We start from the raw sequence: 14,194 nt of genomic DNA, 5'->3' as shown, positions 1-14,194 counted from the left end.
CTCTCCTGTGTTTCCATGCCTTTCTCACTTCCTCCTTTATTAACTGCTCCACCACAAAATAAAATGAATCTCTCTTGCTCTATTAACTCTTTCCACGGCAGAAAATAAAATTTGCCAGCCACTGCCAGATATTCAGTTTATAAATATCTGAACGTGCAATATCAAAAGAAACAACTGGCGCTCTGCTTCTAAACAATAAATAAATACTTGAATATGGGTAAGTTTCATAAAAAGCAGCATTTTGAGAAAATTAGGTTTTTGTCAAAGATGATTATAACATAGATGTAGTAGATTAAATCTATCAACACCCCCAAACCTTGCAACCCAATATAACCCTCGTCCTGCGTCGACATTTAATTCAGTAATGTTAGGCCGTTTTGATTTATATGCTGTTCAATGTTGATGATCACGTTATTTTACATATGCATATGATTACAAATGCTATTGCTTGTTTCTGCTGCTTCTTCACATGTGTTTTGATCAGGAGATACTTAACTCTTTCAGAAGATGTGTAACGGCACCCCCTACCATATAACAGTGAAAACAGGGAAATTTCCATCAATGGTGGGGGAGCGTTGTCTCATAAATGACAGAAATTTCAGTCAATGGCAGGGAAAGAGATTAAAAAAAAAAAAAAAAAAAACGAGAGTACTTCAAAAAGTACCTAGATGGTTCTTTAAAGGTATAGCCTAGCATAATGGTCTCCACAAGAACACAAGTTTGTTCTTTGCATTCTTAGAATTGAGAAACTGCCTTTTCTTCCTGAGGGACATTGAGAAAGACATCCCGTTACTCCCACACACATTCATCCCACATCACTCATCTATCACTCTCATTCATTATGTGGGAGAGAGATGTGTTTGTTTGACAGGGATATTTCATCAATTATTCAGGTGATACACACCCTCTTGCACCATTCTTTATTCATGGGGTGAATTTCATAAAACCTGTTAAGAAGGTCCAGTGGCTTTTTATTTATTTATTTATTTTAAGATTCACCCTATGAATAGTTTTGAGGGTGTTTCTTCAGATATCACAGTCTCATCCCAAGACGTCAGTTATATGACCATACGTTCTTTTGACCATACGTCAATATCCGCCTTTTTAGGGCCCCCTTAAACGTCGGTAGATGGCGATCCCGGGCCGTCATACAACTGACGCTTTACCTTTAACGTCAGTTAGGTGACGGGTTAGGGTTAGGTTTAGGTCTGGGGTAGAGTTAGGATCCCATGAGCTCATCTACCGACGTTTAAGGGGGCCCTAAAAAGGCGAATATTGACGTATGGTCAAAAGACGTCCCAAAACGTCAGTTATATGACGTCTTGGGATGAGACCGGGTTGCTTCAGATGTGTAGTTTGCTTCGAGCAACATATTCGAGTGCTGCTCATTTGTAACATTTGTCACTCTTTGGCCCTTGAGAGCCCTCAAATGTAACTTTCCTGGAAGTTTTGTTTGTGTATAGGACCATTTATAGCTACTGCATATATAGGTTGTGAGAGAGAGAGTGTGTGTGTGTGTGTGTGCATGTGTTGGTTTACTATTTCTCAGAAAATGGCAGATTTCAAAAATCAGATTAACTTGTTTGCGGAGTCTTTGCTGTAGGTAAAATTGCTTGTGTCCACACTATCTGCGCCATTTCCATGCATTTTTATCTTTCGAGTGCTTTCCCATTTGAACATAGTTTTTTTCATTCTATAAGAGAGTGTTGAAATGCTTTTTGTATGATAAAAGTGAGTCAGAATCTGCAAAAGCAAGTCTGAAATCACTTAGATAGTCAACAGATGTCACAATTCCTATATGTTATTCTTTCTAACGCCTCTGTTTCTTTCTGCAGGCGTGGCACTGGCAGAGAGGTATGTCATTCTTTTTTTTTTCACTAATTAATATCGATCATATTTACAGTTAGGAATTTGAACAAAGCCCTTTATGTTTTCTGCGTACATATAAATAATACCTCGGACCATGTAAAAATCAAGTTCCAACTACAGTTGATTTAATTTTGGGTTTTTTTTTCTTTTATAAGTCGAAGGTAAGAGTGCTTTTTTCCCTTGTCACTTCAAACCGCCAATAGTGCCTTGAGGGAGACTTTCGCTAGAATCTCAATGAGATGAGGAGAGCAATAGAAACTTTGCCATTACACTCACATTTACACCTCACTAAGAAGTGTAAATTGAAGAGTCGTGTCTAATCTTGGTTCTGCCTGCACACACACATTATGCCGCAAGAACATGTCACATCAGTGTCTGAGTTAATGCATATAGACTGGCTATGCATGCTGTCAAACATGACCTTTTCTGACCTTTCAAGCACTTTAGCTCTTAAAGTTTGGTCTACTTCTTAAGATGGAACATTTTCCCTCATCTGCATCTCTGTCATTATCTTTCACACCAGGAGCTCGTTTCCCCCCCTCCCACACTTTCCTGCATCTTTTTTTTTTTTCTCGCAGTCATGTTCTCAGTCTGATCATTCATTTTAAATGTATGCAGCAACATCTTCTCGTGCTATTCTCTTTGTCTTTTATTCTGTGCTGCCTCTCATGTATTCTCTCTTAGTGTCAAATCTTTTTTTCTCCCCCCCCCCCGCTCTCTTTGTGCCTGTGCCAGCAGCAGCTGTTGAGACCCTCTCTGCTCCGGCCTGAGGTAGCATCTCTGTTTTTCTGCATTCCTTTCCTTAGTTTTCTTGACAAAGGTAACACTTTATTTCAATAGCACCCTTTAGACATTCTGTTGACTACCTTGCAACTACAAGCCAACTAACTATCATTCGAGTTTTAGTAAACTGTCTGCTTAATATCTGCTAACAGTTTATTTTAATGCTCCCCGACAGACATTCTACTGACTTTAAGTAACTTTACAAGTACATGTCATCTTATTCTATAACCCTAACAGTATACTAATACTCAACTGATACTCTAATGAGAGTTAGATGACATGTAAGTAAGCTTTACTTAAAGTTAACAAAATGTCTAAACATCGAAATAAAGTGTAACCTTGACGGATCTTCTTATCGTTACTGTATATTAGACGTATCTTATTAAAGATCGGTATACATATATTTATTTATTTTGAGGTCTGTTGTGCATGGGGTCTTCAACTGCTAAACAACAACCTTTAAAGGGACTGTTCCCAAAAATTAAAATGCTGTAATTTTTTTCTCACTCATGTTCATTCATTTTTGTGATAAACAGGCCAAAATCTAATATTTGTTGTTTGCCTGTAGCCCTCAAACCGTATTCACAGCCCCTAATCCTGTAATTTCGGACAAATGTGGGCACAGAGGACTCAGTCTTCGATAAAGTTTTGTCTATCCATTTATGGTGTTTTTTTATTATTATTTTGGGGGTATTTTTGAATTTATTTACTTCAAAAATGACCATGGTTTTTATGTAAATTATGCTTATTTTTATGTTTTATTGTTTTTATTACATTAAAATATCATTCCTATAAGTTCTTAGAGCTAAAACCTAAAGATGATGCTGTCACCTGGTGTCTTATTTTGGCTTATTTGAGAATGCTCTAAATTACAGTTTTTCCCATTCATTTCTATGGGTGCCCACTTTAAACCCAAATACAAGATTAAGGAGTTTACTTTTTTTTCCACCCACTTAACATTGTAGAACTAAGTCAAAAAAAATAAAAAAAATAAAATAAAATGTGTGTGTTCAGGAAGCAAACTTAGGAAAAGTAGCCAAGTCTTGTACCGCTCAGATCAAGGGAAGTATTTTTTTTAAAAATAAATCAATTTAATAAATCAGAATATGGTTTTAGTGTTAAGATGCAACATTCTTTCTTATTTTGTAGAAATGTCTAACACTTACACAACCACTGAAATAAAAATGAAGAAATGAATAGGCATACTTTTATTCGGCAAGGATATATTAAATTGGTAAAAAAAAAAAATACACAAACTATTTTAATATTGTCAGAAAATTAATTATATTGTCCAAATAAATACTGTTCTTCTAAAATTCCTTTTTATTCAAAAAAACAAAACAAAACAAAACAAAAAAAAAACACGGCTTCCACAAAAATATTAAGCAGAACAGCTACTTTCGGCATTGATAATAATAATAATAACAAAAATAAATGTTCTTGAGCACTAAACTGTGCTTTCATTAGACTTATTTATAAAGGCTCATGTGACACTGAGGAGTGGAGTAATGATGCTGAAATTGGAATGAGTATAAGAGACTCCTTTCCAATATATAAAAACAATCACCTACTTCAAGCTTTGTAATGGTAGTGTATCTAGATGTTCATTTGCATTCCCTGGTTAAATTAAGTTATAGCAATGACTTAATAAACACACTGTGTGCCAGAAACCTTATTGATTAGATTGTAAAGTGTGCACCAAACCCAGACTAATTTTCATACTGTGTGAAAATGAAGTCCAATATCTGTCTTTATGTTTGTATTTTAGGCTCTCTCCATGGAATCGGGTATCGACCCTGGGCAGGATTACTATTCTCAAGACTACTACAGCTACGATCAAGGGTAACAAAACACTTGAGCACAAATAGATCCATACAGAAAAAAATATAGAGACATACTCTCCATGTGATTTCAGGCTAAAAAAGATTAAGATGCTTGTTGTAGTTATATTAACTGAGTATCTTGTGTCTGCAAACAGAAGGAGACAGCAGAAGACAGAAAAAAAAGGGTGTAAACACTTTCAAAATTGACGCATATTGTACCATTCGGAACAGATGCTGTTGCAAATGTTCAAATGTTGAACTGCATGGTTTAAAGTCAGCCCTTCTGAGGAGAAGCTGGAAGCTTTAATTAGATTAATATACCCTTAACTCCACACTGCCGTCTTTAGCTGAGCTCAGTGGATTCATTAAGACGTGAGACGCATGTTTTCTACTAAGACTTTCAGACCTGAGTTCAGTGTTCAAAGTGTAATTGCATCCTCTATTACGTTCGGTAGAGTAATTTGAATTTTCCAGCATGAGGAGCAGCAGATGGTCTTAAGGCTTCTGTAGTGCTCTGAGCGTTAGCTTTGAGCACCACAGAACAGATTATTTACTTTGACATCAAGATCAAGACATCTAATGAGTTCTAGGGCTATCAATTGACATTTTAAAATGAATAGCACCAGTCCAGGATGTTGAACGATCAATCCAGCATTCAAGTCATGCTAAAATACACATTATAGAGAAAGATATAATGAAAAACAGCTGTTCACCTAGCTATTAATCTCAGTACAGCAAATTCTGTTTTTTGGAATAAACTCCCTGTTAGTTAAAATCAACTCAATCTGAGTGCGCTGGAGTCTAATTGATGGTCTCACATGTACAGAGTTAAAATAACTCTGCTCTTGGAGTTGAATTGAACACTTTTTTCAGAGTTAAAATGGAGTTAAAGTACTAATCCTACAGAGAGTAAATGTAACTCTAAAATTAATTATATGAACTCATTACCAGTGTTACCAGTTTAGTTTAACACTTCTTAGAGTTAACATTTATTTAACACAATATAATGTTTTGTGTGGAAATTACTACACTGGACACCATACTCTTGATTTACTGCCTTTATTTGAGCAAATCCATTTGGTTCAGACTTGAGGAGGAGTAACCTTCAACCGCTTGCTGCAGGACAGTGGTCTGAAGATCACAAAAACAACAGCATGAGGCATAATCTAATCTAGCACCATTCATTGAGAATGCAAAAATATATAAACTGAAAATCACGCACATTGTGGGTCACCACTAATATAGCCTAAAGTTACATAGCTGTTACAATTCAATTGCCTGTAATGCATTGATGCATCAATTTCACGGGCAAAACACTCATTTTCAGAAACACGGTGAATGGAAAGACGGTTAGCTAATGTTAAGTCGTTTACATCGACAAAAAACCCACGCAAATAGCCATTTCAAAATTTGAAACAAGTAATTTAAACATGCGTTCAACAGCAAGTTTGTCATGGTCGTTGACGTTATTAGTAAACAAACTAGCCTGTAACGTAACAGCTACGCGATGACCAAACGTGTTTGTCAGAAAATATATTTTTTAAATAGTTTTATTTAAGTTACACTTTTACCTACCTCACGACGAAGCGTAAGTCCATTATTCCTTTGTGCAGCGGAAGGGTCGTGTCGTGGCGCACTTCTCAAAAATAACTCCAGGTGTAGTGTTAAAACACGCTTCTGAACACCAATGAATGAACTCCAAAATACAACACAGCGGGGGAGTATCCAATAACACAAACCGTAGTCAGAGTTAAAAAAATAACTCCAAAAAATTAACTCTTTCACACTTTTTTGCCTAACTCATGATTTTTCAACTCCTGAAACTTGCTGTGTAGGTAAGTTTTCAAATCAGGGACTGTATCTCATAGAGAGGGGGTTCCCAAACGTTTCCATCATTGGTTAATGTTAGCAGATTGGAGGAGAAAAAATGGGCTTTGTCCATAAAAAAATTGAAACACGCTTGCTCCGGTCCAGATATGATGTTTGGCGCATAAAACATTCCATGCTCGTTCTGTTTGTACATGTGAAATGCTTTTTACAGACAAATGTTATTTATGTGTTGGTAGGTAGCCAAATGCACGGAAATGCAAAGAACGCTTTCTTACGACCATGTCTCTGAAAGACAACTGTGCTGAGTTAAACAGAAATGACAGAGCTTAATGAACAAACAGCCTTGCGAAACATTTGAATTGTCCAATGTAATGCACACGTGTAGTTTTACGGGCATGCTTCACTATGAAATGCAACGCATATATTTATGTAATTAAATTACAAGCAATAGTAAAAAGTAAGCAATGTTGTGATTTCTGTTCAATACTGGTATATCATCGCAGCTCCAGACTAAACTGGTTTTGTATGAGTGTGTTTTTCAGCGAAATGTATATTAGCTGCAGCCAAGTGACTCTGCGCGACCACTTTTGCTCATTTTGCGACCCACAATTAGAAAACCCCTGTCCTTGAAGAAGGTTGGCATTTAATGCATTTCCCAGCAATATTTTTGAAAGCAATTTTATAAAATGAGCAATGTAATGAGAAATCCCTCAAATGCACTTCTGTCAGACTAAACGGCACCTTGGAGCCACACATGGGCTGATGTTGATTGCAAGTGTAATGAAGCGTCATTAACACTTCAAACCTATTTACAAACCTGTTGGAGATCTGACCTCTGAATTTATATTAGAGCTTTGAATTAAAGGTGCTGTAAGGTTTTTTGGTTACACTTTATTTAGATAGTCCACTTCAGACATTCTACTAACTACAGTATAAGTAACTTTTCAACTAACTGTCATTAGAGTATTAGTTGACTGTCAGCTTAAAACCTGCCAACACTTTATTTTGTTGGTCCCCCAACAGATATTCAACTGACTATAAATAATTTGGCGACTACAAGTCAACTTATTCTCCTAACCCAAAGCCTAACACCTAACCATAACCCAACAGTCTACTGACAGTCTACTATACTATACCAATACTCGAATGAGAGTTAGTTGACACATAGTTGACAAGTTACTTATAATTAGTAGAACGTCTAAAGTGACTATTCGAAATAAAGTGCAACTGGTTTGGTAGTTAGTTTAGCCAACTAGGAAACATGTTTAGGTTTGTCGACATCAGGTTGTCTGGGATGTCTTTGGAGAGTATGGTATATATGGAAGAGAAGGCATGTGGTTAAAGAGATAAGGCCATTGCACACTGAGTAAGAAATTTTCGTATGCGTTTTTTCGTGTTCGTCAGCCTAATAATTTGTCACGCACAGAAACCTTTCACACTGAGTCCGATGCGTATTTATTAAACCTTTGTGGGAAAAAACACAAAAATACAAAATAGATTCGTCAAGCAGTGAGGATGATTTTGTTGTCCTCTCTCTTATTGAAAAGAGAAGAAAGAGAAAATATTACGTTTATACAATCCTCAAACTGCGCCGAGAGGAAACACCTCCTTATCAGTTGCGAATTTATCAAAATTTCAAAATTTACCTCAGAATGTCAGTGGAAGAGTTTGATGCTTTGCTTGCGATTCTGGAGCCACATTTTAAAAACAAGACCACCAATTTCCGTGAACCAATCGATTCTGAACAGAGACTGTTAGTATGTCTAAGGTATGGACACACACACACACACACACACACACACACACACACATGGCCCAGTGGAAGCGCTGGGCAGACAGAACAGCTGTATAGGCCACAGGTTGTATATTGTACCCAAATAATACATTAGTTATCGAATTGGCTGCTCAATCACACATTAATCGATCCGAAATTTCAATCTGATTGAAAGGGGAGGTTATTCCTTTCATAATCCAATCGAGAGAAGAGAACATAAACCCTTGATCGAATTGAAAACTGAAAACTGTGCGGAACGAGCTCCATAGACAGTAACGAGCTCCCCCCGGCTCTGAATTGTCAAAAAACCTCTCAAAATGCTGGCTGTGGATGCGAAAAACGCCGAAAATCGAACCCGATCCAAATTTTTTTGTGACGGACGAAACTTTCGGAGGCGGTGTGCAAGCGTGATTGACATAACAAGAGGTCAAATTTTTTTTTACGTGCGAAAATTTCGAATTCCAATTTCGGACTCAGTGTGCAATGGCCTATAGGCTAATCTAGTGGAAATTAGCTAAATTGAAATCACTCACTTTAATATTGTTCTTCACAGTACAATAATTCAAAGTTCACATCTTGTAACATTTCCATTCCTACATCCAGATATGATCCCTATCCGCCCTACGGCAGCCGCAGGAGGCTGATCACACCCATGTATGATGAGTATGGAGAGGCCATCGTGGAGGACGAAGGATATTACTATGGTGGACCAGAGGTAATCTTACACATTCATTCACAGACAACTTAGGATATGGTGCAGTTATGTTTTCTCTTTTTTTACCCATAGTCTTGTCATAACCAATAGAAAATCATCTTTATTTTATGCTTTTTTTTAAAAAACAGGTTTGACAGTTTTATGCAAACTGTGATTAATGAGATTGTTTTAAAAGAATTGATGTCACAACAGGGTCGGGGGAGAGGGCGAGGTGGGCGAGGGAGAGGTCGCGGGCGTGGAAGGCGTGTGGGATTCCAGGATTTCCCACCAGAGGATGAGATTGAACAGGCAGAGTCTGAGGTTCCTGCTGAGGAGCAAGCAGAGTCTGAACCTGAACAATCCAAAGCTGCAAAGAGGCTGAAGTCCGTCATGAAGCTCAGCAAGTTCCTCGCTGCTGGGAAGAAAACTCAACCTACCTCCCCATGGAAGAAGGCCAAGATCTTGCCAATGATGTTTGGGAAAGGGAAGAAAGACAAAGATTATGCCAAGCTGACATCTGCACGTCGTATCGATAGTCAAGAGAGCTTGACGGGTGGGCCGAGCACCTCTTCCATTGCTGGCACGTCCTCTACCAGGAGTCGGCTTGGGAAAGTTCTGAAACGCATCAATCTGGCAAACAAGCTGCAAATTCGAAGGAAATCACAGAGCAGCATCAGTAGAAGCTCCGTGAGTGAGAAAGACGAGTCTGCAGCCGAGTCAGAGATAGAAGAGAAGAAATCTAAAGTGTCCATCAGTGTCAGTGAGCCAGAGGCCAGCGGGAGTGGATCAGAGGCAGAGAGCCGAAAGAAAGGCTCAGACGAGGAGGAGTCGTCCGAGAGGAGCAGTGTAGTTGGCTCCTCTGATGACAAAGATTATCTGAAAGTCGATCTGGACCGAGATGATGCCAATGAGAGCACAGTTGATTCTGAATCCGAGCCAGAAGAACCCGGTGATTCTGATGAGGAGAGTAAATCCAAATCTGGGACCGAAAAGTCAGGAACCGAAAAGGATTCCGAGGCAGAGTCAGCATCTGAGAAAGAATCTGAAACCGAGAAAGGGTCGGGTTCAGAGGAGGAATCCGGCTCGGAGGAAGAGTCAGGGTCTGGAAAGACCTCAGGAACAGAAAAAGAGTCTGGATCTGGGACTGAAAAATCAGGAACCGGGGAAGAGTCCAGCGCCGAGAAGAGTTCTGCCACAGAAAAGGAGTCGGAGGAAGAATCTGAAGAAGAGTCTAAAGGAACAGAAGAGTCAGGATCGGGAACAGAGCCGTCTTCTGCTCGCTCATCAATGAAATCGTCCCGTACTGAGGATTCCTCGGCACGTTCGAGTGCAGGAACTCGGAGCAGCAGAAGCGGAAGTGTTTCTGGTAGTGCAAGTGGTACTCCGAGTGGCAGTGGATCAGGTGGCAGCTCTAAGGGGTCTTCAGCAAGGTCATCACGAGCATCAGCATCTGGTGAGGAGAGCAGTGCCGAGATAGGGTCAGCGAGTGGCTCTGAAGAGGCATCCGAGACAGAAATGAGCGGATCTGCTCCATCAGATGCCACTGGGTCAGATGCTGTTTCTGTGTCCGACAGCGAGAGAAGCTCTACGAGCTCCAGATCAGCAGGAGGAAGCCGACGCTCTCGCAAGAGCGTAATCACCCGATCATCCCAGGACACCATCGATGAGGAGAGTGAGGAAGAAGAAGAGGCTTCTGAAGAAAAAGAGGACGATGAAACAGCAGATGAGAGCAGAGAGTCTGCCAGTGAGATGAGTGAAGGATCAATGTCACGGAGGTCAAGTGTGATCTCAGCAGCAGAAAGTGGAGGCACACCGTACGCCACAGAGAACAGCGTGATGGAGAGTTCAGATGAAGCATATGGAGGCCTCTCACCCATCACAGAGGTGGATGAGGATGCCATAACTTCCGGCAGTGGCTCGGCATCTGAAAGTGGCTCTGTGATTCGCTCAAAGCAATCAGGGACAGAAGGAACCACGGAAGTAACGGATGCAGATTCCGAATCTGGAGATTCCACAGCTTTCTAAAATGGGGGCCAAGTAAGACTTATCTGACTTCTGTCGTGGATTGAAGATATTCCTACTTTTCTCACAGTCTTTTCTCTTCTTCTGGTGTGTTTTGGAACCATTCCAACTGCATGGAAGTGCTGAAAAGGGCATGCTGTTCACGTTTTTTTGATGTGCTTATGAAATTCCTTCTTTTGAGTGAACTTACATTTATTTTAATCCTCTCGAGTTTCCTTTCCCAAAAACCTTATCCCTTTGAGTGCTTTGATATGATATTGATATTCGGGGTGAACACAAGATTCAGTTTGGTTACAATTGCAATTTTACCATTCCCACCTGGGGGATTTATCTTTGATAGCTGATTTAAGTTAGTAATTCTTCTCTCTAATCTACAGGCTGGGAAGAAAAAGAGGGTCAAACTGGTGTTGGACAGAGAGCACGACACAACTTCAACAGAAGAGGACAGTGGACCGGATGTCACACGCAACCGCATACCCAACGTCAGCAGCCACAGTAACATCAACGGATCAGTATACCTTGCCCAAAACGGTACCATCATCCGAACACGGAGGCCCCCTTACCCCAACAACTTAAAACCGGGCTCACCAACACGATTAAGCAAACAATTTAAAAAACTAGATAAGCTAGGTGTCACACACGAAGAGCATTTACCTTTAAATGGAACAGAAGACAATGGGTCTGTTATCGGCACCACCAATGACCATTCCTATGTTACTGATCACAACCTCAACTCCAAAGAGTGTAGTATAATGGGCCTTAAAAGCACAGGGCCCAAATCCAACATTAATAAAGCCCGTTTGGAGCAGGGTAGGGGGAACTGTGAGCAGGAGTCCTCGGTGGACAACAGGGAAATTAAAGAGTCGGTTGAATCTCCATGTGAGCAAACACTGTCTGATGAAGAGGAACTCTGGATGGGACCTTGGAACAACTTACACATACCAATGACAAAACTCTGATTTTTAGTTTTGCTAATGCTAGTGGTACTGTTTCTATTTAGTTTCCTTTCAAGTCTTTTCTATGTTTTATTTGGGTTCTTTGAGAGATTTTGTTGTACACACACCACTAAACACCGACTAAGAAATGTGATTCTCTTATAAGGAATTATTTTTTCATGCAGTTGATTATATTTCACTTCTTATTGTAGTTTCAGATAAATTGCTGTGGAAGACAGGGCTATTCTGTACAAATTCCTTTGCCTCAAGTCAACTGTTTTCAAAATGTATAACTGTAATGTAAATGACATTATTAGATATTGTCAGATACGATTTTACAAAGACAATACAAAGAAAATGTAGCCGATTTAACCAATTTAGAACGATTGAGCTTTGATTGAAGAGTATTTTTTATTAATGAGTCACGCAACGGTTGCTTGAAAATTCCCTACAAATCTGTATAACCAGTGATGGCTGCTGTACATTCAATTATTCCTCATGTTTTTTAATGGATGTATTTTTTACATTGAGAATACACATGGTTGTAATGGCCCTAATATTTTGGGGAAAAAAAATTACATAGTTCTATAAATGTATACTTAAGTATAATATAGTATATGTATTTTGATAACTTTAAGTGTTTTTTTTTTTTAATTCTTCTTTTCATCCAAAAAATCAAATGAATCTTGTTTTTCTTCTTCCCTTTTGAGTTTGTTTTTTATATACTGGTCAGATTGTTTGAAGTTTTGATTTATTATTATCAAAAATAAAATTGTGAACATAATCCAAACATGTTTGTCAATAAATTAGCTATTCACAGACACATGCATATATATATAGGCCTACACCTGTATACTGTATAAAACAGAGGATTTTTCATATGAGAAATAAGTACACAGAGGCTTTCTCAGATGAATCACTGGGCATCAGTATTTATCCCAACAATCTTTCATCTGTCCATCAAAGGCTGACCGCTCTGTCAGATATGAATATTTGCACATCCACATTATTACAGCTGCCTGGGGAAAAAGTCTCTGAAAAATGAGTTCTAGTTCCTTGATGCTTATGACATGATGTGAAGATATCTTTAATACAGAAATAATAACTGGACTCGTAAATATACAATGGTTATTTCTTGACCACAAATTTGCCTGGACATGCAATGTACCAAGAGTGTTTTTATTTAGTTTAAATATTTCTTTTCATTCTTAAAAATGCTGTTACTTTCTAATTGCAGAGTACCGGAAACATCGGTTTGTGATTGCAAAGGTTAAACTTCTATATTTGACTTCTTGTTTACCTGCAATCAAGTTAAAAAAAAAAAAAAAAAAAAAACATTAAATGATTACAGCCTGCTTGTTTGGTTACAGCTTTTGTGTCTCCATTTTCCGCTATTTTTTTATACTTGATTCTTGATTATTTGCATGACGTTTTGTTTATGCATTGTATGTGTTTGTGTAACATCACGCACATTCAGATGTGAAGTGATTGACTGTTATCTGCAGAGTTCTGTATTCACCAGGAGAGGGAGACACACTATTCACACAGCTCTGATAGTCATCACTAACTTTGCTTAACGCAAATCACACAGAAAAGGAAAGGACAAATGTTTCAAATCTGTTTTGCTTTCTGAATTGAAAACATAGTCTGATTTCCTTGAGGAACATTTTTTCTGAATAGATTCTTAAAGGTGAACTTAGACTTATTTATTTAGCAAGTTCAAATTCTTATTGTGCAGAGTCAACTTTGTATGTCGACATCCTGAAGAACATGTAAAAAACTGTGGCTGTGTTCAGAATAGAATTCTGCCTTACTACTTATTGAATACGGTAGCATATAAATGGTATACTGATGTTTAAAAAACAAGAAAACAAACAAAAAACCTTTAAAATTATGTGCATAGGTAATATATAAATGTTTGATAAAGTAATAGGCTATAGCTGTTGTTGTCACACAAATTTAAAATATGGCTATTTTGAATTTTCAATTCAGTTTTGGGGGAAAATGCTTTGAAAAAATACCCTTTAGGCAGTCTGATCAAATACAAGGTCAAAATATAAATCTCACAGGTTCATCACACTGGAAAAGGAAGGTGATGATCACATTTATCAAATTTTTATGTGGTGTATGTTGAGATATACAAGTGTAAACATCCTTTTCTCCTTTAAACAATTAAGCATTTTAAATGTGTCTTTATCGTTGCTGTAGTCAAGCATAGTAGAATACGAAAGCCCACCTGTCCCCTTATTCCCCTTTCTGCACATGTGCTGCAGTGAACTGTGTTTGACTCAGATTGGCTCTGACTGTGAGCTGTCTCCTCTCCTTTGGCTCTGGCTGCTGTTAATGCTTTAGTGAATGTGTGTGTGTATGTGTGTGTGTGTGTGTGTGTGTGTGTGTGTGTGTGTGTGTGTGTGGGCAGATGCAGGTTGTAAGCATGCATGAGGAGGGAGAGTGTGTCCACATG

General features: G+C 38.5%; 1 protein-coding gene across 1 annotated transcript in view; it reads left to right on the top strand.

Moving 5' to 3' along the window:
* Nucleotides 1-11,166, top strand: part of pcdh15a (protocadherin-related 15a) — a 409,861-nt gene extending 398,695 nt beyond the window's left edge. Inside the window, exons 34-38 of the mRNA XM_089117218.1 lie at nt 1,836-1,854; nt 2,605-2,640; nt 4,421-4,494; nt 8,683-8,794; nt 8,987-11,166. Of these exons, the coding sequence (XP_088973344.1) occupies nt 1,836-1,854; nt 2,605-2,640; nt 4,421-4,494; nt 8,683-8,794; nt 8,987-10,798 (2,053 nt within the window). The 3' untranslated portion in view covers nt 10,799-11,166. The remainder of the gene's footprint in view (nt 1-1,835; nt 1,855-2,604; nt 2,641-4,420; nt 4,495-8,682; nt 8,795-8,986) is intronic.
* The last annotated feature ends 3,028 nt before the right edge of the window (nt 11,167-14,194 follow it).

Source organism: Pimephales promelas, chromosome 11 (genome assembly GCF_988280905.1).
Source record: "Pimephales promelas chromosome 11, fPimPro1.hap1.1, whole genome shotgun sequence".
Classification (NCBI taxonomy): domain Eukaryota; kingdom Metazoa; phylum Chordata; class Actinopteri; order Cypriniformes; family Leuciscidae; genus Pimephales; species Pimephales promelas.
Note: the sequence above shows the minus strand (reverse complement) of the source record. Positions and strands in the feature narration are given on the sequence as shown.